Source organism: Lutra lutra, chromosome 7 (assembly GCF_902655055.1).
Source record: "Lutra lutra chromosome 7, mLutLut1.2, whole genome shotgun sequence".
Lineage (NCBI taxonomy): Eukaryota > Metazoa > Chordata > Mammalia > Carnivora > Mustelidae > Lutra > Lutra lutra.
Genome location: NC_062284.1, coordinates 85,248,552 through 85,273,173, shown reverse-complemented (window position 1 = coordinate 85,273,173; position 24,622 = coordinate 85,248,552). Strand labels below are relative to the sequence as shown.

General features: G+C 35.8%; 2 protein-coding genes and 1 non-coding gene across 17 annotated transcripts in view; 2 read left to right on the top strand and 1 right to left on the bottom strand.

Moving 5' to 3' along the window:
• The window catches only part of RALGAPA1 (Ral GTPase activating protein catalytic subunit alpha 1), a 261,885-nt gene that overhangs the window by 8,902 nt on the left and 228,361 nt on the right, over window positions 1–24,622 (top strand). The gene's annotated exons all lie outside the window — the stretch shown is intronic.
• Window positions 6,462–6,812, top strand: LOC125103758 (small ubiquitin-related modifier 2-like). Its single transcript, XM_047735590.1, has 3 exons — window positions 6,462–6,630; window positions 6,661–6,686; window positions 6,750–6,812. The coding sequence occupies exons 1-3, from the start codon at window positions 6,462–6,464 to the stop codon at window positions 6,810–6,812; spliced, it is 258 nt and encodes an 85-aa protein (XP_047591546.1).
• On the bottom strand, window positions 11,188–11,337 carry LOC125105700 (U12 minor spliceosomal RNA). The gene has a single exon (XR_007128990.1). It is a non-coding gene; the product is annotated as a U12 minor spliceosomal RNA (small nuclear RNA).

Sequence of the window (24,622 nt, the reverse complement as noted above, 5' to 3'; positions counted from 1 at the left end):
TAATCTATTAAGAACCAGCTTGGGGCACCTGGGTGGCTCATTTGTTAAGCGTCTGCCTTCAGCTCAGGTCATGATCCCAGGGTCCTGGGATGAGAACTGCCTCCAGTTCCCTGCTCAGTGGGAAACTTGCTTCTCCCTCTTGAACCCCTGTTTGTGTTCCCTCTCTTGCTGTGTCTCTTTCTGTCAAATTAATAAATACAATCTTTTAAAAATAAATAAAAGAACCAGCTTGTGGCTTTACTGATTTTCTGTTTTTCCATTCATATTTCATTGATCTCTGCTTTGATAGCTTGATTATTTCTTTTCTTTCTTTCTTTTCTTTTTTTTTTTTGGCTTAGTTTTAGTTTAATATGCTCTTTTTCTAGTTTTTTTAAAATGTAAATCTAGATTACTGATTTGAGACCCTTTTTCTTTTCACTATAGGCATTTGGTGGTGTAAATCTTTCCTAAGTAGCATCCCACAAATTATGGTATTTTTGTATTTACATTTTACCTTGCCTTTCTGGTTTCTTTGATCCGTTGGTTAGTTACCATTGTGTTCTTTAGCTTCAAATATTTGCGGATTACTCTGTTATCTTTCTATTATTGATTTCTAACTTAGTTGCATTACAGTCAGGCAACATGTTTCATGACTTGATTTCTTTAAAATTGATAGTTCCACATATATTGTAACTTGATCCATGTTCCATTTGCACTTGAAAACAATATATATTCTTTTTTCTTGGGTTGAATGCTCTAAAGATGTCAATTAGGACAATTTGTTTGATAGTGTTATTAAAAGACTTCTGTATCCTTGCTGAATTGCTGTCTACTTGCTTTTATCAATATTGAGAGTGCTGAAGTTTCTGATTGTAATTGTGGGTTTGTCTGTTTCTTTTTGTGGTTCTATCAGATTTTGTTTCATGTATTTTAAACTTCTATTATTAGGTGCAAAAACATTTAGGATTATTCTTTCTCCTTGATAAATTCTTTTTTTTTTTTAAGATTTTATTTATTTGAGAGGGAGAAAGAGAGTGTAGGTGCACGCACACACAAGCAGGGGGAGGGAGAAGCAGACTCCCCATTGAGCAGGGAGCCCAAAGCAAGGCTTAGTCCCAGTACCCAGAGATCATGACCTGAGCCAAAGGCAAATTCTTAATGGACTGAGTCACCCAGGCACCCCTAAATTGATTCTTTCATCATTATGAAATGATCTTTCTCCCTGGTGATATTCTTTGCTTTGGAAATAGGCCTTTTAATTAAAATGTTTGGATCATGTCCTTTCTTTTGTTTTGTTTTGTTATTATGCTCTTTGTTATATACCCAGAACTTGTCTTGTAAGTGTAAGTTTATACCTTTTGACCACCTTCACCCATTTTCTCCACCTCTTGCTTCTGGCAACCCCCATTCTGTTAGGTTTCTATGAACTTTTCTTTTAAATTTCATGTATAAAGGAAGTCATAGAGTATTTGTCTTTCTCTGCCATTTCACTTAATATATGTAGCAAATGAAAAAAGGGATTTTCTTTTTCTTTTTTTGTGTGGCTGAGTAATATTCCATTGTCTATATAAGTGTAGGATGTACGTGCATGTGCATGTATACATACGTGCACACACATTACATTCTTTTTTTTTTTTTTTAAAGATTTTATTTATTTATTTGACAGACAGAAATCACAAGTAGGCAGAGAGGCAGGCAGAGAGAGAGAGGAAGGGAAGCAGGCTCCCCGCTGAGCAGAGAGCCCGATGCGGGGCTCGATCCCAGGACCCTGGGATCATGACCTGAGCCGAAGGCAGGGGCTTTAACCCACTGAGCCACCCAGGCGCCCCACACACATTACATTCTTTATCAATTCATTCATTGGAATAACTTCAGTCATTTCCATGTCTTGGCTATTATAAATAATGCTGTAGTGAATGAGGGTATGCAGATATCTCTTTGAGGTAGTAATTTCATTTCCTTCACATACATACCCAAAAGTGGAATTGCTAGATCATATGGTAGTTCTGTTTTTAATTTTTTGAACTGTCCCAACTGTTTTCCACAGTGGCTGTACCAATTTAGATTCCCACCAACAATGTACAAGGGTTCCCTTTTCTTCACATCCTTGCCAATATTAATTCTTTTTGATAATAGACATTCTAACAGGTGTGAGATGGTATCTCACTGTGTTTTTTATTTGCATTTCCCTGATTAGTGATGGTGAGCACCATTTCGTGTACCTGTTGGCTGTCGCTATGTCTTTGGAAAAATGTGTTCAGATCTTCTGTCCATTTTTAAATTGGATTGTTTATTGTTTTGTAATTGAGTTGTGTGAGTTCTTTATGTATTTTGGATATTAACCTCTTATCAGATACATGATTTGCAGATATTTTCTCCATTCTGAGGGTTGCTTTTTCATTCCATTGATGCTTTGCTGTGCAGAAGCCTTTTAGTTTGATGTGATTTGGTTATTTTTGCTTTTAGTATCGTTTCTCGACCTTTTGGCTAAGATCAAATGTATTGTTGCTTTTATTGCCTTTATTTTTGTTGTGAAATCCAAACAGTCATCAAGACCAGTGTCAAGGAACTTACCAATTATGTGCTTTTCTAGGAGTTTTGTGGTTTCAGGTCTTAGTTTAAGTCTTTAGTTTACTTTTTTTTTTTTTTAAAGATTTTATTTACTTATTTATTTGTCAGAGAGGAGGAGAGAGCATACAAGCAGGCAGAGTCGGAGAGAGAAGCAGGCTCCCTGCCGAGCAAGGAGCACAAAGCGGGACTCCATCCCAGGACCCTGGGATCACGACCTGAGCCGAAGGCAGCAGCTTAACCCACTGAGCCACCCAGGTGTCCAAGTCTTTAGTTTACTTTTAATTAATTTTTGTATATGTTGTAGCATAGGGGTCCAATTTCATTCTTTTCGTATGTGGCTGTCCAGTTTCCCCAACATCATTTATTGAAGATACTATCTTTTTCCTATTGTGTATTCTTGGCTTCTTTGTTGTAAATTAATTGACTGTTTATGTGTTGGTTTATTTCCCTCAGTTCTCCATCGATTTATTGCATCTGTTTTTTTTTTCTTTTTAAAGATTTTAATTATTTATATGACAGAGAGAGAGTGAGAGAGCACAAGCAGGGTGGACAGTGGAGAGAGAGAGAGAGGGAGAAGCGGACTCCCAGCTGAGCAGGGAAACCAGATGCAAGGCTGGATCCCAGGACTCTGGGATCCTGACCTGAGCCGAAGGCAGATTGCCTAACCATCTGAGCCACTCAGGTGCCCCTGTATTTGTTTTTGTGCAAATACCATACTGTTTTGATTACTTTAGCTTTGTAATTGAGTTTGAAATCAGGGAGTGTGATGCCTCTAGCTTTGTTCTTTCTCCAGATTGCTTTGGTTGCTTGAGGTCCTTTTTGGTTTCATACAAATTTTAGGATTGTTTTTTATATTTTTGTGGAAAATGTCATTGGAATTTTAATAGGGATTGCATTGAATCTTTAGATTGCTTTGGGTAGTGTGGACATTTTAACTATTAACTCTTCCAATCTGTGAGTATGGAATCTATTTATTTGTGTCTTCTTCAGTTTCTTTCATCAGTGTCCTGTAGTTTTTAGTGTATGGATCTTTTACCTCCTTGCTTAAATTATTCCTCAGTTTTTTTCTTTCTTTTCTTTTCTTTTTTTTTTTTAAGATTTTATTTATTTATTTGACAGAGATCACCAGTAGGCAGAGAGGCAGGCAGAGAGATGGGGGTGGGGGAGCAGGCGCCCTGCTGAGCAGAGAGCCTGATGACCTGAGCCAAAAGCAGAGGCTTTAACCCACTGAGCCACCCAGGTGCCTCTTGTATATACTCTTTATATTCTTTAGTGAGTCTTACTGATTGGAAAAATTAATTTGACCTAATTGAAATACTTCGTGTATTTATAAAGAAGCGATTTACTGATCAGATATTTACATAAATGTTACATTAATTCGCTTACTAAAATAAGCTGTTTCAAATACTGTAAGCCACCTCTGCATTAACATTTCATTTTTTTTTAAGATTTTATTTATTTATTTGACAGAGATCACAAGTAGGCAGAGAGGCAGTCGGGGGGGTGGGTGGGAAGCAGGCTCCCTGCTGAGCAGAGAGCCCCATGGGGGACTCAGTCCCAGGACCCTGGAATCATGACCTGAGCCGAAGGCAGAGGCTTAACCCACTGAGCCATCCAGGAGCCCAACATTTCATTTTTGTTAAGGATTTTATTGCATCTAAGGGACTGCATAAAATGTGCAGTATGTGCAATAGAACAATTAGTGGTAAAACAGGCAACTGAATAGCCACTACTTAAGGAAAGGAAACATTATCAGGTTCTAGGGATGAACTGATTAAAGCTCTAAGGCATTGAATTTGGTTCTTAGATTTCCTGGCAGTTAAAGTGAAAAGAGCTATGTTGGGTTCAGTGTTCAGTGTCTTAAAAAAAGAAAACATACTTTTGCTAAAAAAAAAATTTTTTGTTTTGTTTTTTTTTGTTTCCAAATTCAGTTACGGCTTTGTGTGTGTGTGTGTGTTCATATATTAGCTAACACCTTTTCTTCTAGAAGGACCCATGTGATAGAAATGGACCTTTGGGAAAATAGGAAATAGGGATAAGTATGTTTGTTAAATCTGTTTCTGATTTCAAATATCTATACAATCTAAGTGATTTTTTTCCTTTTTTCTTTTTTTTTTGCATTTCTGTCAATGGCATCATCATCGTTCAAGTTACTAAAACATGAAACTTTAGTCTTTGACAGTGTGGTAGAAAAAGGTAAATGGATGTAAGGGTTTCCCACAGATATCTCAAAGTCTAATAAACATGCCAACAGAAATGTATCTTTGTCTGCCACATTATCTTTAACTTCTTGTTATCCCTCTCTGGTACTTTACATTTTAGCAATATTAAATCAGAAGTCACTTTCTGTGATGCCTGTACTTTTGCTAATGATGTTCACTATACCATGTAGTCCTCACATCACTTTTAGACCCGAAAGCTTAATCTGTCCATAGCTTTGGTGAAGCTTTCCCTATCAGAGGGCATAGGAGCTTTTCCTAGACTTTGTTATTTACTTCTAGTAATTTGATTATTTTATTACAGTGTGTTTATTTGCTTGATTATATCATAACTACCTTCCTGAGGGCAGAGGTGGGTCTTCTTTGTGTTTCCTAGACTTTGCGTATTGCTTGGCATATGAGTGCTTAGTAAGTATCATGTAGGTCAAGAATGAATATGTTAGGTATGAGGAGAAAAAAGTTGCCTTTTTTTGAGCAATTTCCTTTTATTTGACAATGGTAGGAAAAACATTGAAAGTCAGTTGAGACCAGACCTGATCAGAAAGAGACCTTGGGTTGTCTTTAGCACCTGTGCAGAAAATTGGTTCAAAACCTAAAGTCTGTACTATGTAAGAAAGAAAAACAAAAAACAGGACATTAACTGAAAAATTTTTATGACATTGTGGCAGAAATTATCAGATAATCTCCCCTCATTGTTGAGAAAGAATCTTCGACTCTTATGTACATCTAATTTTTAGAAAACTTATGGCTGATAGCCCAACAGCATGTTACCTTTAAGGTGTGTTTCCCTACCCCCGTTTAACAGAATACACTGTAGATAGGGAAGGTGAGTAAATAGAGCACAGAACATCAAATTTGTGCCCCTAACTTGTCATAGCAGCCACAGGAGACTAATACAGATTTCTTAGTGTCTTGGCCTTTTGCTCTTCCATATGAATTTGGGAATCAGCTTGTAAATCCCTAGATAATATTTGTTAGGATCTTTTTTTGGATGGACTTGAATCTGTAGATTTAATTTAGAGGAGGCTGACATTGGTAGGGTCTCCATTCTTCATATTCCAAGGAGCCTCCATTTATTTATTTAGGCTCTTTTTATTTAAGAAAGACTTGCATATCTTCTTTATAGTCAAGGACAGTTACATTTAAAAAGGATATTAATTTTGTAAAAGGAGGACTTCCGTTTGCTATAGAAGGAGCTCATGTGACCACTTCATTAAATGGTGGTTTAGATAAAGATGAAGAAGAAAGAATGTTCATCTGCATAAAAAGTGATATATAAATGTTTTATAACAAAATAAATTCAAAATAGTTTTAAATTTTCAGGATAAAATGAGAAAGAAATAAGGAAATATATTTTATATATTGGGATAGGAAAGACCACTCTCAAAACTTACATCAGAGTTAAAAGTCATCACAGAAATGCTTGATAACTTTGTTTATATGAAACATTTTATATTTATAATAGTAAAACCCGTCATTAGCAGAGTTAAAAACACTGAATTATGAAACATATGGAACGAGTTTGAGAGAATTAATTACTTAACTTATGGGCTATTAAATATGAAATTTGGAAAAGGTGGTGACATATGTTGTCAAGACATGTTAAAAATAGACCCTCTCTTGCTGTAGCCTCCTTCTGCCTCTCCTGGTGCTGCTTGTGAGCTGGTTCAGTGAGGACCTGGTACCTCCTTTATGAAGTGGCAGTTGAGGAGACCGGTACTCTCTGATGTTGATGAAAAGCCCAAGGAAGGAGACAAGGCTGAGAACGTGGTCATTATCAATTTGAAGGTGGTGTGGCAGGATGGTTCTGTGGTGCAGTTTAAGATTAAGTGGCATATATCACTTAATAACTTACTAAGAGGTATATATCACTTAGTAAACTAATGGAAAGCCTATTGTGAAAGGAAGGATTTGTCAGTGAGGTAGAACAGATTCTGATTTGATGGGGAGCCATTCAATGAAACAGACACATCTGCACAGCTGGAAATGGGGGATGAAGATACAATTGATGGGATCAAGCAGCAGACAGGAGTAGTCTACTAAAAAGAGAACTTGCTACTGTACTCTAGAACTCTCTTCCTCCAGACCAAGACATTCTCAATGAGAAAACTGCAGTTTGATTCCACCACATCTTGACTACTACAGTATAGTTTTCTTGATTCTTTCATTTTCCCCTTCCTTATCACTTAATCGTATATAAAGTAACTGTGTATGTGCATAAGCATATTGTATATTTTTTTAGCTAAGTGGCTGATGGTATGTTTCGATTGACATCAGACAGAGATGGAATGGGGAAATAGACTGGTTCTGGGAAATAGACTGGTTCTGTGAAAATACCTCCTTTCTCCATTAGTGGCATGCTCATTCAGCTTTTTATATTCCAGTAAGTTATTTTGCTCTCAGCATTTAACAAAAAAGAACAACATAAACATCCTTGCATACCTTGTTCAAGTGGAGAATTTTAATGTTTTTTTTTTTTTTTTTTTTTTTTAAAGATTTTATTTATTTATTTGACAGAGAGAAATCACAAGCAGGCAGAGAGGCAGGCAGAGAGAGAGGAGGAAGCAGGCTCTCTGCTGAGCAGAAAGCCCGATGTGGGGCTCGAACCCAGGACCTGGGATCATGACCTGAGCCGAAGGCAGCGGCTTAACCCACTGAGCCACCCAGGCGCCCCTTAATGTTTTTTTTTATCATTTATCATATCAAGGAGAATTTTGTAACTCTTTTGTATGAAACTGTTACATGTAGGGCAATCTGTCTTTAGGGGTAAATACTCTAAAAGAAATGTTTTCTCTTCAAGTCAAGCATCTTGTTGTTTAAAATATTTTATTTATTTATTTATTTATTTATTTTTTTTAAAGATTTTATTTATTTATTTATTTGACAGAGAGATCACAAGTAGGCAGAGAGGCAGGCAGAGAGAGAGAGGAGAAAGCAGGCTCCCTGCCGAGCAGAGAGCCCGATGTGGGGCTCGATCCCAGGACTCTGAGATCATGACCTGAGCCGAAGGCAGTGGCTTAACCCACTGAGCCACCCAGGCGCCCCTTTATTTATTTATTTTTTAAGATTTTATTTAGGGGCGCCTGGGTGGCTCAGTGGGTTGAAGTCTCTGCTTTCGGCTCAGGTCATGATCCCGGGGTCCTGGGATCGGGCCCCACATGGGGCTCTCTGCTCGGCGGGGAGCCTACTTCCCTCCTCTCTCTCTCCGTCTACTTGTGAGCTCTCTCTGTCAAATAAATGAATAAAATCTTTAAAAAAAAAAAAAGATTTTATTTATTTATTTGCCACACAGAGAGAGAGAACTTGTGCACCAGCAGGGGGAGGGTAGGCAGAGGAAGAAACAGGCTCCCAGCTGAGCAGGGAGCCCAGTGTGGGGCTCATCCTAGGACCCTGGGATCATGACCTGAGCCAAAGGCAGATGCTTACCTACTAGTGAAAGAGCATGATTGGGGGGGAGAGGGAGAAGCAGGCTCTCTGAGAGCAGAGAGCCTAACATGGAGCTCTGTCCCAGGACCCTGGGATCTTGACCTGAGCCAAAGGCAGTTGCTTAACAGACTGAGCCACCTGGGTACCCCTCTGTTCACTATCTCTGAGAAGTTTTTAAGGAGTGAACATTTTAAGAGAAGCAGTTGTCATATATTGGTAATAATACCTAATATTTTTGTCTATGTAAAATGCTTAGTGCACGGCCTGCCACAACAGCCCAGTGTGGGAGATAGTAATTAATCCCAAGGAAAGTTGAGTATTAAAAAGATAGTAAATAGGGGGATATAGAGGAGAAAGTCAGAATATCTGGGTTCTGATATCAGCTATATTATTCACTTAATACTTCTGTAGATACTTCATCTATTTATAAAATTAAATAACACTTAAGATATTATTGGAAGATTACATGAAAAAACGAATTTGAAGCACAGAATTTATGGAAGAACTTAAAACATTATTTGAATTTTGATTGGAACCTTCAAAGTGATAAAATTGGATCAAAGAAATTATGACCTGTGCAAAGTCAGTAAGAATTTATTCTTTTTTTTTTTTTTAGGGTTTTAAAATTTATTTATTTGACAAAGAGAGAGAGCGAGAGAGAGCACGTGCGCGCATGCATGTGAGAGAGAGCATGTGCACAAGCAGAGGGAGTGGCAGGCAGACGAAGAGGGTGAAGCAGACTCCCAGTGGAGCAGGGAGCCCGATTTTAGGGCTCAATCCCAGGACCCCAGGATCATGACCTGAGCTAAAGGCCTACACTTAACTGACTGAGCCACCCAGATGCCCCAGTAAGAATTTATTCTTAAGAAATATGGTATGAACCCCCGGATGATCTCTTTTTTTAAGTTTTAATTTTAATTCCAGTTAACATACTGTGTTATATTAGTTTCAAGTGTACAGTATAGTGATTCACTAATTCCGTACATGTTGCTCTTCATGAGAAGTGCATTCCTTGATCCCCATCACCTGTTTAACCCATCCCCCCACCCACCTCTCCTCTGATAACCATCAATTTGTTTTTTGTAGTTGTGAATCTCTTTCTCGGTTGGTTTGTCTCTAGTTATATCCATGTTGTTGCTAATGGCCAGATGATCTTGATGATGGTTTAGATTCTGTACTTTATTCTTAGTCTTTAACCTACTAAAAAGGGATAGATTAGAAAATTATTTAAAAGTTACATTTTGCGGGTGCCTGGGTCGCTCAGTGGGTTAAGCCGTTGCCTTTGGCTCAGGTCATGATCTCAGGGTCCTGGGATCGAGTCCCGCATCGAGCTCTCTGCTCAGCAGGGAGCCTGCTTCCCTCTCCCTCTCTCTGCCTGCCTCTCTACCTACTTGTGATCTCTCTCTGTCAAATAAATAAATAAAATCTTAAAAAAAAAAAAAAGGTTACATTTTGGGAAAACAAGAACGAAAGGAAATAAAATTCATTGTTGGTATTTTATGTCAAATAAACACAAGGAAATCCTTAAATTATGTTACCTAACAACATTATTCTTCCCCTTTTCACTCAAAACTGATGTAAAATAGCTAGGAATAGGTACATTTGTGTTACCAAAACTTTGTTGTCATTGTCTGAATCCTTTTAGAACACTAGGTTCGAGATTCCCAATCACCTTTCCTTTTCCATCAATTGTCTTTAGAACCTTCTAGAGGCAAGTTGCTTTTTACAATAAACTGCTGCTTATAAAAATGCCGTTTATTGTAAAATGTCTTCAAGGAAAATATGCATCTGTTTGATGAGTCTATCTCTTTAAAGGTCTTAAAAATGTTGGGTCTGAGCAACCATTTGAATAAATATTTAGTGCTTTGCTAGATTTTAGGCAACTACAAAGGAGTAAAGGAGTTGATGGTACACTGAAAAAATATGAAATAGTCTAAAAGAGAAAGATTGTAGGAATTTGTACTAGTATTTGCTTTTCCTTATTCATTGCAGTACATTTTCCAAATGTGTGTATGTTTATTTTCAGTATCCAAAAGAATGCCTTTGAGTGTAGGAGGATGAATTGAGAAATTATCTTCTATTTTAGAGGTCTGGATCCACAACAGTAGTAGCAACGTATTTCGATTATTTCGATTATTCTTCTGTTGTCTGACCACTAAAAAAAAAGACATTATTTTATAATAATAGTGGTATATTCATAGCTAGCTAGTGTTTGACCCTGTAAAAGTGAAGGTAATGCATTTGTTTTTTTGTTTTGTTTTTAAATTTTTAAAAGATTTTACTTATTTGACACAGAGAGAGATCACAAGTAGGCAGAGAGGCAGGCAGAGAGAGAGGGGGAAGCAGGCTCCCCGCCGAGCAGAGAGCCCAATGCGGGGCTTGATCCCAGGACCCTGAGACCATGACCTGAGACGAAGGCAGAGGCTTAACCCTCTGAGCCACTCAGGCGCCCCAAGGTAATGCATTTGTTTGCAGTAAAAATGAGTAGTTGGTGATGTAATAGTTTATAGTTTCTCGACTTAGAAAAAAAGTTCTTTTTTCCCCAGTCTGGTTTCTCTTCTTTTTCAGATTAATTCCTTTCCAGACTAGCCTAGAGGTTCTAGCTCTCAGATTCAGTTAGCCAGTTAAGGTTGGGCAGAGCTCACAAATTGGGACGTCAGGGGTTGAATATTAGACTATTTAAAAGGTATAGATTGGTAAAATAGAAACAGAAATCTGCATCCTTTAGCATCCTTTAGCATTTCCTCTTACTCTCTGCCCCTGACCATTAATCCACTTTCCATCTCAGTGAATTTGGCTATTCTAGATGTTTCATATAAATGGAATCATAAAATATATGGTCTTTGTGTTTGCTTTTTTTGCTTAACATAATGTTTTCAAGGTTTTAGCATTTAATAGTACTTCATTCCTTTTTACGGCTGAATAATATTCAGTTGTATAGATACCACTTATTACCTTCATACCAGTCTGCTCTTTGAGCTTTAAAAGGTGACAGGCAGATGGCCACTCCCAGGCATCTCACAAAGTAGGCAAGTTGCCTTAGGGAATAAGTTGACCCACTCAAAAATTTGTCTCATATTAGCAATGAGAATTTGGGCATCACCTTGAATCATAATTTTCCTTATTCATAAGTTTAAGGCATTTATGGTGTTTTTGATTTACATTTCCATGATGGCTATTGAGCATCTTTTCATGTGTTTATTGGCCATTTGTGTATATTGTTTGGAGAAATGTGTGTTCAAATCCTTACCCCTCCTTTTTTAAAAGATATTATTTATTAGAATGAGTGAGAGAGCACACGTGTACCTGTGGGGGAGGGGTAGAGGACAAGGGGGAAGTAGACTCCTCTGCTGAGCGAGCAGGAAGTTGACACAGGGCTCTACACAGGGATCCATCTCAGGACCCTAGATCATGACCTGAGCTAAAGGCAGATGCTTAATCTACTGAGTCACCCACGTGTCCCAAAATCCTTTACCTTTTTAATTTAGTTAAATTTCATTTTATAGTTGAGTTCTGAGAATTGTATGTTCTGGATACTAGGCGCCTGTGAAATGTTTTTTTTTGTTTGTTTTTTATTTTTTTTAAAGATTTTATTTATTTATTTGACAGACAGAGATCACATGTAGGCAGAGAGGCAGGCAGAGAGAGAGGAAGGGAAGCAGGCTCCCTGCTGAGCAGAGAGCCCGATGTGGGGCTTGATCCCAGAACCCTGGGACCATGACCTGAGCCGAAAGCAGAGGCTTTAACCCACTGAGCCACCCAGGTGCCCCTATGATATGTTTTATTTGCAGATATTTTCTCCTGTCTGTAGATTGTCTTCTTATTTTCTTTTTTTCTTTATACTATTCTTTGAAGCAAGAAAGTTGTGAGTTTTGATGAAGTCCAATTTATTTTTTCCTTTGTTGTTTGTGCTTTTGGTCTCTTAAGTACAAAACAATTAACTAGTTCAAGATCATGTTTTCTTCTAAGAGTTAGATAATTTTAATTCTACATTTAGACTTTTGGTCCATTCTGTGTAAATTTTTGTATATGGTATGATGAGATAGTGATTCCATCTCATTCTTTTGCACATGGATATTCAGTTGTCCTAGCCGCATTTGTTGAAAAGCGTATTTTTTCCCAAAGTGAGTTGTCTTAATACTCATGTTGAAAATCACTTGACCATAATGTGAGAGTTTATTTCTGGACACTCAGTTCGGTTCCATTCGTCTCTGTCTATAATACCAATATCACACTGTCTTGATTACTGTAACTTTACAGTAAGTTTAGAAATTCGAAAGCAACCGTTCTACATCTTTGCTCTTTTTATTCTTTCTTTTTTTTTTAATTGAGGTATAATGGACACATAACATTATATTAGTTTCAGGTGTATAGCAGTATGATTCAGTATTTGTATTTGTGATGAAATGATCATCACAAGTCCAGTTAACACCCGTCACCGTATGTGTGATTACAAATATTTTTTTTCTTCTGGTGAGAACTTTTAACATCTGCTTTTTCAGCAACTTTAAAATATACAATACGATATTATTAGCAGTAGTCACCATGCTATACATTACATCCCCGTGATTTATTTATTTTACAACTGGAAGTTTGTTGTTTTTTTTCAAGATTGTTTTGATTAGTCTCGGTTCCTGGTATTTTCCTATGAATTTTAGGATCTGTTTGTTAATTTCTGCAAAAAGCCACTTAGGATTTTGACAGAGATTTCATTGACTCTTTAGATATATTTGAGAGAGTATTTTTATCTTAACAATATTACTGCTTCTTGTCTGTGACAAAGAATATCTTTCAGTTTAATTCTTTTGTCTCTCAGTGATATTTCATAGTTTTTAGTATATAAATTTTTATTTCTTTCATTCCCAAATATCTTATTCTTTTCATGCTGTTGTAAATGGAATTGTGTTCTTATTTTCACTTGTGGATTATTCTTTGCTAGTAGATAGAAACACAGTTGATTTTGTATATTCACTTTTTATTCTGAAACCTGGATGAACTTTTTTTTTTTTTGGCCCCTACAGATTTTTGTCTGTGTGGATTCCTTAGGATTTTTTATATACAAAATCATGTCATTTGTGAATAGAGATGTAATGTTTCTTCTTCTTTTTTTTTTTTTTTTACAATTTATATGACTTTTATTTATTTTTCATACCTAATTTCTTCAGCTACTCCTTCCAGAACAGTATTGAGTAACAACAGCAAAAGGGGACATCTTTGTTTTTTTTTTTTAGAGGTAAAGCTTCCAGTCTTGTACCAGTCAGTATGAAGTTAGCTTTGGATTTTTCATAGATGCCCTTTATCAGATTGAGGAAATTACTTTCTATTCCTAACTTTTTGAGTGTTTTTATCATGAAAGGATGTTGGATTTTGTCAAGCACTTTTTCTGTGTCTATTGAGACAATTATTTGGGGTTTCACCTGCATATTAATATGGTGTATTGCCATGATTGATTTTTCTATGTTGAACTGATCTTGCATTCTGGGATAAATCCCACTTGGTCATGGTGTATAGTACTTTTTATATATTGCCATATTCAGTTATACAGTATTTTGTTGAGGATTTCTGTATCTATATCAATAAGGGATATTTGTGTATTCTTGCAATGTTTTGGTTTTGGAATGAGGGTGTTATTGGCCTCATAGAGTGCGTTTTAAAGTTTTCTCTCTTTTTTCGAAGTGTTAATATGAAGCCATTTGGTTCTGGGCTTTTCTTTCAGGTCAGTTTTCCTTATTACTAAATCAGTCTTTTCTTATAGATCTACTCAGATTTTCTCCTTTTGAGTCAGTTTTGGTATTTTATGTCCTTCTAGGAATTTGTCCATCTCCTATAGGTATGTAATTTGCTAGTATACAGTTGTTCATAGTATTCCTTTATGAATTTTTAAATTTCTGTAAGGTTGTTAGTAATGTCCTTTTTTCCAATCCAGATTAGTAATTTTAATCTTATCTCTTCTTGGACAGTATGACTAAAGTTTTTTCAGTTGTGTTTTCATTGATGTTTTGTATTGTTTTTTTTTCTTCTCTATTTCAAATACCTCACACTTTATTGTTTCTTTCTTTTCTGCATTCTTTAGTATTAGTGTGTTTTTATTTTTTGTTTTCTAGTTTCTTAAGGTAGAACATTACTTTACTTTCATTTAGGCATTTAAAACTGTAAATTTTCCTCCTAGCACTTCTTTAGCTGAGTGCCATAAATGTTGTGCTTTCATTTACATGTCAAGGTATTTTTCCCCCCATAGATTTGAGTTAATCTAGAATCCTTTCATTTCAGCCTAATGGACTGACTCCCTTTAGTGTTTTTTTACAGGGCAGGTCTGCTAGCAATGAATCCTCATGTTTTTGTGTATCTAGGGATGTCTTAATTTCTCCTTAATTTTAAGTTTTGCTGGATACAGATACTTTGATTGCCAGCCTTTTTCTTTGTGCTCTTTGACAGTGTCATCTCAGTGCATTCTGACCACCATGTTTTCTAATGAGAAATAAGATCTTTTTCTTGTTGAGGCTCCTTGTTAAGTGAAGCATTGGCTCTCTCTTGGTGCTTTGCAAGATTCTTTATCTTTTTTTTTTTTTAAGATTTTATTTATTTATTTGACAGAGATCACAAGTAGGCAGAGAGGCAGGCAGAGAGAGAGGAGGAAGCAGGCTCCCCACTGAGCAGAGAGCCTGATGTGGGGCTCGATCCCAGGACCCTGGGACCATGACCTGAGCCAAAGGCAGAGGCTTTACCCCACCAAGCCACCCAGGCGCCCCTCTTTGTCTTTGTCTTTTGACTGTTTTGTTATGAAGTATCTAGATGTGGATCTCTTTGAGTTTATTCCACTTGGAATTTATTGAGTTTCTTGAATGTGCATGTAAATGTTTTTAATCAAGTTCAGGAAGTTTTCAGCTGTTACTTCTTGAAATAATTCTTTTTTTTCTCTTCTCTTGGTCTTCTGTCATACATGTATTGATATGTTTGATGGTGAACCACAAGACTCTGAGGCTCTTTCTGTTTTTTTTCCATTATTTTTTTATTTCATTCCTCAGATTAGATGATCAACTAACCTATCTTTGACTTTGCTGACGTTTTGACAGTCCACATGTTTTTCAGTTTGTTTCTTTTTTTCCTTTATTCATTTGTTTCTAAAATGCTATGTATGAATGAAATCATACTGTATTTGTCTTTTTCTGACTGATTTATTTGACTTAACATTATACTCTGTAGATCCATCCATGTTGTTGGAAATGGCAAGATTTCATTCTTTTTTATGGCTGTATTATGCATACACACTACATCTTCTTTATTCACTCATCTGTTGATGGACACTTAGGCTTCTTCCATAGTTTGGCTATTGTAAATAATGCTGCCATAAACATAGGGGTGCATGTTTCCCTTTGAATTAGTGTTTTTGCATTTTTTGAGTAAATACCCAGTAATGTGATTCCTGGATTACAGGGTAGTTCCATTTAAAAAAATTTTTTTTAAAGATTTTATTTATTTATTTGATAGAGACACAGCGAGAGAGGGAACACAAGCAGGGAGAGTGGGAGAGGGAGAAGCAGGCTTCCAACTGAGCCTGATGTGGGGCTTGATTCCAGGCCCCTGGGATCATGACCTGAGCTGAAGGCAGATGCTTAACAACTGAGCCACCCAGGTGCTCCCACCAATAGTGTACAAGGGTTCCTTTTTCTCCACATCTTTGCCAGCAGTTGTTGTTTCTTAAGTTTTTGATTTTAGTCATTCAGGTAGGTGTGAAATGATATCCATGATGGTTTTGATTTGCATTTTCCCGATGATGAGTGATGTTGAGCATCTTTTCCTGTGTCTGAGGGCTGTCTATATGTCTTTTGATAAATATCTGTTCATGTCTTCTGTCTGTTTCTCAGTTGGGTTATTTGTGGGTTTCTTGGTGTTGAGTTGTATAAGTTCTTTATATATTTTGTACACTAACCATTTATTGAAAAAGTCATTTGCAAATATCTTCTCCCATTCAGTAGGTTGTCTTTTGGTTTTGTGGGTTGTTTCCTTTAATGTGCAGAAGATTTTTATTTTGATGTAGTCCCAGTAGTTTATTTTTGCATTCATTTCTTTGCTTCAGGAGACACATCCAGAAAGATGTTGCTATGAACAATGTCAGAGAAATTACTACCTGTGCTCTCTTCAAGGATTTTTCCATAAAAATGGTCCATAATCCATTTTGAGTTTACTTTTGTGTATGGTGTAAGAAAGTGGTCCAGTTTCATTCTTTCCCGTGTAGCTGTTCAGTTTTCCCATACCATTTGTTGAAGAGACTTTTTCCTATTGCATATTCTTTTCTTTTTGTTGATGATTAATTGACCATGTAATTGTGGGTTTATTTTTGGGCTTTCTATTCTGTTCCATTGATCTCTATGTCTTTTTTTTTTTTTTTTTTTTTTGCTAGTACCTTATTGTTTTAATCACAACAGCTTTGTAATGTTAACTCGAAATCTGGAATTGTGATACCATCAGTTTCGTTTTTCTTTTTCAAGACTCCTTTGGCCATTCAAGGGGTGTGTGTGTGTGTGTGTTTCCATACAAAAAATTTTTTTTTTAAAGATTTTATTTTTTTATTTGACAGAGAGAGATCACAAGTAAGCAGAGAGGCAGGCAGAGAGAGAGGAGGAAGCAGGCTCCCTGTGGAGCAGAGAGCCCCGATGCAGGGCTCAATCTCAGGACCCTGGGATCATGACCTGAGCTGAAGGCAGAGGCTTTAACCCACTGAGCCACCCAGGCGCCCTCCATACAAATTTTAGGATTGTTCTCATTCTGTGAAAAATCATGTTGGTATTCTGATAGGAAATGCATTAAATCTATAGATTGCTTTAAGTAGTATAGACATTTTAACAATATTTGTTCTTCTAATCCATGAGCATGGAATGGAATGTCTTTCCATTTCTTTTGGTCATCTTTAATTTCCTCGGTGTTTCATAGCTTTCAGAGTACTTTCATCTCTTTGGTTAAATTTATTCTTGATGCAATGTAAATGGGATTGTTTTCTTAATTTTTCTTTCTCTTGCTACATTATTAGTTTATAGTTGGATAAACAAATAGAAGACAGGAGGCTGCTAATAAAATTCAGGCAAGAGACCCTGAGGTATAAAACTAAATGGTGGGGGGTTAGGGGATAGAGAGAAAGAAATATATTGCAGAAGTAAACTTAGCAAGAAAAATGAATGATTTGTTGAGGGGTGGGTGGTGGGGTGGGTGGAGAGAGTTAAAAAGATGGGGGAATGAATCGGAAATGTCAGCCTTAAGAGATAGGTGATACTACCAACCTAGGAAGGGAATACAGACACTAGAGAAGATGAGGGGAGGTGGATTTACTTGGGGGGCAAGATGAATGTGAGATACTTGTGAAATTGTAATTGGATAGGTAGTCCTCAGGAGAGGGCATGAAACAGAACCCATGGATTTGAGAGGTATTTGTATATAGATAGAGTTCATTTTGCAATATTTAATGAAGGTGGAAGAGGACATATTTTTATAGACCCCAACATTTAAAGGGAGGATACAGTGGAAGAAAAGTTGATAATGGAGATAGAAAAATGTAGAGATAAAAAGAAAAGGGAGTGTTCACCCTCTTTTCTGATCACATCGAAGTTTCAATTGGTCACTGTTACTAATATTCTCCCAATATTTTTACTTATACTTTCCCTTTAACACACAATGTCCTGTTTAGTCCTAAACTTTAATATCACAGCCATTTACCTGTCTTGGTAAGTGGCATAGAGTAAGACGTAGAATTATTACCTGACGCTTAGACCAACTTGGTTTCATCCTGGTTTCCTTGAATCTTTTTAGTTTAGTTTTTTTTTTTTTAATATTTTATTTATTTATTTGACAGAGCAAGATCACAAGTAGGCAGAGAGGCAGGCAGAGAGAGAGAGAAGAGGAAGCAGGCTCCCCACTGAGCAGAGAACCTGATGCGGGGCTCGATCCCAGGACCCTGAGATCATGACCTGATTCGAAGGCAGAGGCTTAACCCACTGAGCCACCCAGGTGCCCCTTTAGTTTATTTTTTATTTTTTAATAAACTAAGTGAAGAGGTAGAATGAAGTTAATAGGGACCTATCATTTGAAGTTTCTGGGGGAATTAAGAAAACTGAAAGGAAAGTGTTTGGTTCACTCTTTGGAAAACAGTGGATGTCCAATAAATACTATCTTCTTTCCTCCACGTCTTCACAGCCATATCAGAATTCACAGCCATATCAGAATTCTTTTCTTTCATTGCTCTCTGTTATGAGGAAAGCAGCTTGTACCGATTCACACTAACCACGAAGGGTGTTTAACTTCTTACACTATATGTTGGAATGGTTTCCTTTCACAAATGAATTTAATGAGTAAAATTTTAATTATTGTGGTGAAGTGAAGGAGGGTATACTTTGCCAAGGTAAAGAGATACTTTGGGGCAGTATGCATACAAGTGGACTAAATCCTCTGAACTCTTGGTATCTTTCACGGTTTACTTGTTCTGAATCTTCAAATAATCCACCTCAAGCTCTGTGTAGCTTTCAAGTAATTTTTTAAAAACACCGTTCATTCTTTCAGAATGAGTTTGATTTAAAATGGTAAGGAGGTTATTTTATGCTGTGGCCTATTGCCTGAAGTGTGGCTATTCTAATGTTGTTGAGTGAGAGCTGATTTGGAGCCATTTGGTAGTTTAGGATGACCTGGGCAAGTTACCTATACTTCTCTCAGGTTTAGTTTCTTTATAAAAAGGAGATAATATATTTGTTTTAAAAACATAATTTGGAGAACAAGTAAGGCTATGTATATGTAACTGTAAAAGTGTTATCTACGCAAATGTAAAATATTAAGTAAGCATAAGTGATTGTAATTGCTTTTGGCTTATACTCACGCTTAGCTAATAGTATAATGTTTGATAAAACAATTGATTTTGCTCCTAAATGAAGCATTGTATCTTTGTCTAAATTAGATTCTCTTCACTATGTCTCATTTTCTCTATGCTCATTGTGGAATCCTTGAAGGCAGGAGAATAATTTTTATTGTATTTTACTTTATAGAGTTGAATGAGATTTAGACATAATTACTTTGAGATCATGGTCGCTTACTAATGCTTCCTTTAGTATTTTCTCTTTTCCTTTTTAGTTCCAGAAGTTATTATCTTGCTATCAGTTGTAACCATAATCACATGTCAGAAGCTTTTCTGCAGTTATTTTGAAACATCAGTTGATAAGGAGATAAGCTACATATCTTAAAACTACTTTGCTTTCTTTGAAATTTTAGTAGGTTTTTAGTATGGTTTCTAGCAGGACATTTGTTATTTGTATCTACTTTTTACAGCAAAGGAATATTAATAACATAAATCAAACATCATAAATGTTTGAACAGGAGAAAGGTCCCTAGATTTATTTTGATGAGTTAAATCACTCAGGACAGTTATCAGTAGGGAAGTTAACTTGCCTGTCTGCTACATTGTTAAATACAAAAACGAGGTTGCCATATTTATTTACTTTAATATTGGTTCGTTATATAAAAATAAAAGTCAGTTTTAATGATTATTTTCTACAAGTCAGTATTTCTAGTTGAAATTACTTCTTATGATTAGTTTTGGGTGACTAGACTGTATTTGTGATAACATTGAAAAATAGTCATTTGGGGGTTTTGTTCATGTTGCTTTAAATTCCTTCATAAATGTATTCTGAGTGTTTTCAGAGATTCTTAAATTTTTTTCTTCTGAATAATACATTCACATGTGCAGCAGGCTTCCGTGGACACAGATGGTCATAGGTTTAGGTATTAAGAAAATATTCTGTGGATCATGGCATTTCCTAGAATATTACTCCATTTTTGGAGTTCCAATTCCCTCCCTCCCTTCACTTCGGAAAACATAATGGAGGGGCGCCTGGGTGGCTCAGTGGGTTAAGCCTCTGCCTTCGGCTCAGGTTATGATCTCAGGGTTCTGGGATCGAGCCCCGCATCAGGCTCTCTGCTCGGCAGGAAGCCTGCTTCCCCCTCTCTCTCTCTGCCTGCCTCTCTGCCTACTTGTGATCTCTGTCAAATAAATAAATAAAATCTTAAAAAAAAAAAAGAAAACATAATGGAATGAAAATGAATGGAAATTGTCTTGAATCTGTATGGTTAATTTTTTAGATAGGTTTATTGAGGCATGACTGATATATAGTAAACTGCATATATTTTAAGTGTACCATTTTTATTTCTTACAGGCAGTGTCTAGTTGGGTTTTGCTTTTTTATCCAGTCTGGCAGTCTTTGACATTTTGGGGGAATCATTTTTATTTAGTGTGATTATTGATATACCTAGATTAGAATCTGTTATCTGTTCTTTGTTATTTATCCCTATTGATCATTGTTTCTCCTTTTCTGTCTTCATTTGGTTTCATCAAGTACTTTTTGTGATTTTATATTACCTCCTTTTTTAGTCATTGCCGGTAGCTTTTCTGTTTTGTGTTAGTAGTTGTTTTATTGTTTATAGTATATATCTTTAACATTAAAGTCTGCCTTCAAGTATGAGTATACAACTTCTCATGTAAGAATGTTGTAATAGTTGACTTTTGTTTTTCCCTTTTCAACCTATATATATATAGAGAGAGAGAGAGAGATTTATTTTTGGGTATTTGCTTTTTACCTGTGTTACAAACTCCACAGTGCATTGTTATTATTTTTGTTTAAATAGTTATCTTTGGAAAAGTTTGGAATAATAAAAAAAAAATCTTAGGTGTTTACTCTGTTAGTATTTTCAGATCCATATTTCTCTCTGATAATATTTTCTTCTGCTTGAAAGACTGTATCATTTCTCCTAGTATTTAGGTCTGTTACTGATGAATTCTTTCAGCTTTTGTATGTCTGAAAATGTCCTTATTTTGCTTTTGTTTTTGAAAGATTTTTACTGGGTGTGGAATTCAGCTGGACAGTATTATTTTTCAGTGCTTTAAAGATACATATTGTTTTTATTTTCATTGTTTCTGATGAAAAATCTGATGTCATCTTTATGTTAGTTACTGTACAACTTTATTTTTTCTTTTTTTGAGCTGCTTTTAAGATTTTCTTTTTTCTCACCATCTTGAGCAATTTAATCATTATGTGCCTTGGTGAATTTTTCTTGGTATTTCTTGTTTTTGGGAGTTTTTTGAGCTTCAGGCATATGTGGGTTTATGATTTGCATCAAGCTTGATTTTCAGCCATTAATTCTCCAAATATTTTTCTGCCTCTCCTCCTTGGAGTTTTCAATTACTTGTATTATTATGCCACTTAAAGCTGTTCATTAATGTGGTTTTCAATTTTTTGGATTATCATTTTTCTTTTTCTTTTTTTTAAATTTAATTTTATTTTTTCAGTGTTCCAAGATTCATTGTTTATGCACCACACCCAGTGCTCTATGGAATACGGGGGATTATCATTTTTTTGCTCTTTCTTTTGGGTAGTTTATTGCTATGGCTTAATTCCAACTAGTTCAGTTTACACCGTATACATTGTAGTTTTTACCAATAGAAGTTTGATTTGGATGTTTGTTTATGTTTTACATTCTCAACTTCTTGGATATATGGAATACAGTTGGAGCAACTATTTTAATGCCCTTTTCTGCGCATTCTCACACCTGTGTTAAAATGTAGTTTAAATCTGATTTAATGATTACTGTCTTCATTATGAATTAGGTTTTCTTGCTTTGCATGTCTGGTAATCATCAATTATATATAAGACATTGTGAATTTTACCTTGTTGGGTCCTGGATATTTTGTATATCTATGAATTTTCTTGAGGTCTTTTCCTGTTCTGGGATTCACTTATTGGAAGCAGTTTGATCTTATGTATCTTGTTTTTCTGATATATGCGGTGGTTTTAAGTAGTGTTCAGTGTAGGGTGTTGCTCTTTGAAATATGAGTTTTTCTCATCTTCTTTGTGGGAATAGGCATTCTTTTTGGCCTGTTTGAGTACCTGGGACTTTTTTTTTTTTTAAAGATTTTATTTATTTATTTGACAGAGAGAAATCACAAGTAGGCAGAGAGGCAGGCAGAGAGAGAGGAGGAAGCAGGCTCCCTGCTGAGCAGAAAGCCCGATGTGGGGCTTGAACCCAGGACCTGGGATCATGACCTGAGCCGAAGGCAGCAGCTTAACCCACTTAGCCACCCAGGCGCCCCAGGGGACTTTTATCTTTATTCCCTTTTATCACACTCCTTTTGTATGAGGGTTAGCTTTCGTTATTAATGCTTAATTTATTTCCTTTCGGTCAGAGAGCATAGTTTGAGATCTGTGACTCTTGGTACTTTTTCTGTTTGTATCCTTACTTAGTTTTGTTAATATCCTAAATATCCCCCTATTGTGTGGAAAGATTTATTCTCTGTTGGATTTAGAGTTTTATTTAGTAGAGTTTTATTAGTTAAATACGAATTGTGTTGTTCAAATCTTTTGTGGACTTACTAATCTTGTCTCTATTAAGTAGGAAACAGATGTATAAAATCTACCACGCAACTAGTTGGTTTGTTTCTCCTTAGAAATTTGCTGGTCTTTGCTTTTTATATTTTGAAACTTTTCATTCAAATTTGGAATTAAAGCTTCATGGTAAATACAGCCTTCTATCAAAATACATAGACTCTCTTTAATTGTAGTAATTCTTGCCTTAGTATTTATTTAGACTTTTATCAAGGAATCAGCATTGATATTCAGTTAGTATCTAAGTGTTATGTTGTATTTCATTCCTTTCATTTCATTCCTTTAATCATTTTGTGTTAAAATTTTTGTTCTTAGTAAATACCTTGGTATTTGTGGGTGTCTTAAAATGCATTGTGATTACAACTATCTCTTAACTGAAACATTTAATTCATTAACTTTTTTTGTAAATATTGTGTATTTATTTTTATTTTTATCACCTCATTCATCTTTATTGGGGTGGTTTCTTTACTCATTTCTGTTAGCATAAGCTTTTCTATATTTTCCTCTTCCAGTGGTTAAGAATTTTGCATTCTGGGGCACCTGGGTGGCTCTGTAGGTTAAGCCTCTGCCTTCAGCTTGGGTCATGGTCTCGGGGTCCTGGGATGGGCCCACATCGGACTCTCTGCTTGGTGGGAAGCCTGCTTCCCCCTCTTTCTCTGCCTACCTCTCTGCCTGCTTATGATCTCTCTGTCTCTGTCAAATAAATAAATAAAATCTTAAAAAAAAAGAGTTTTGCATTCTGTTATTACTCTTTTAGTAATAACCACTCTTTTTAGTGGTAACTCAATAAATTTCAATAGCATACTAATATTAAAGTCAGAATTCATCAGCATTTCTATCATCCTTTCAACAAAGATCTTAAAACACTCTTTCTAGCATTTCTGTTTCATCTTTGACATTATTGTCTATTATTTTACTTCCTCCTGGTTGGTAACTTTTGTCTTAATTGTTTGTTTGTTTTTACTATTCAGTATTCATTTAGATTTACCCATGCACATTTTCCAGTTTCTTGCTCAGGTTTGCTTTTCTCATTTCTGTGTGAGTTTATTTCTCTTCTTTCAGAAATCTCATATTTCTTTGCATTTGAGTGAGGTTTTTCAAGTGTTAACCTCTAAGGATGTTAGAAAATGCCTTTTCTTCATTTTCATGTTCGTGTTATTGAGCAGTACTTTAGCTGAGTATAGAACTTTAGATTGACTATTATTCGTCATTAGTTCTTTCAATATAAAGTTGCATTGTGTCCCTGCTTCTGTTGGGCTGATGAGAAGTCTGCTGTTAGTTTTGATATTCTTATATAGGTAATTTTTGTTGTTTTAATATCTCCATTTTATTTTTGGTGTTAAGATGTGTCCATGTGTAGATTTGTATTTATCCTGCTTGGGACTCAATATGCCATTTTTAGTCTGAAAGATATTTTAGATAGTTCTTAGATATTATTTTTTTGAATACTGTACATTTTCTTCCTGGCACTTCTTAGGTAGTCTTATCCTTATCTTTTTCATCTTTTTATTCTCTGTTATTTTTGAGTAATAGCTTCAGTTCTGTGTTCCAGCTTCTCAGTTTCCTCCCTTTGTCCTTTTTTCTTCTCCCTCTCATTTCTCAACTTATTTCCATTTCCCATATAGCCCCTCTCCCTCTTTTGGAGCCTAATTGTGTATTATTTATAGTTTATCCAGCCCAATAATGTATTATTTATAATTTATCCATTTGTATTTTTCACCTCTCCTTCCTCCCTTCTTTGTTTTTTTGTTTTGTTTTGTTTTATTTCCTACCCTGCTTTCCCCCATTATGTAAATTTAGGGAACTGGTGGTCAAAAATATTTAGTAAAAGAGTTTCTGTTTGTTGACTAGTTCATTATAAATAGAGTGAGTCAAAAGGAAATAAGTCTAATTTTAATTCAGTATCTTTTTAGCAAGTATGTAGTTACCAGGCTTTCCTAACATGCTCTGTGAGAAGGAAATGAAGAGACTGTCTTGGCTCCTAAATTAAGTTATAAAATCTTGAGTTGATTCATG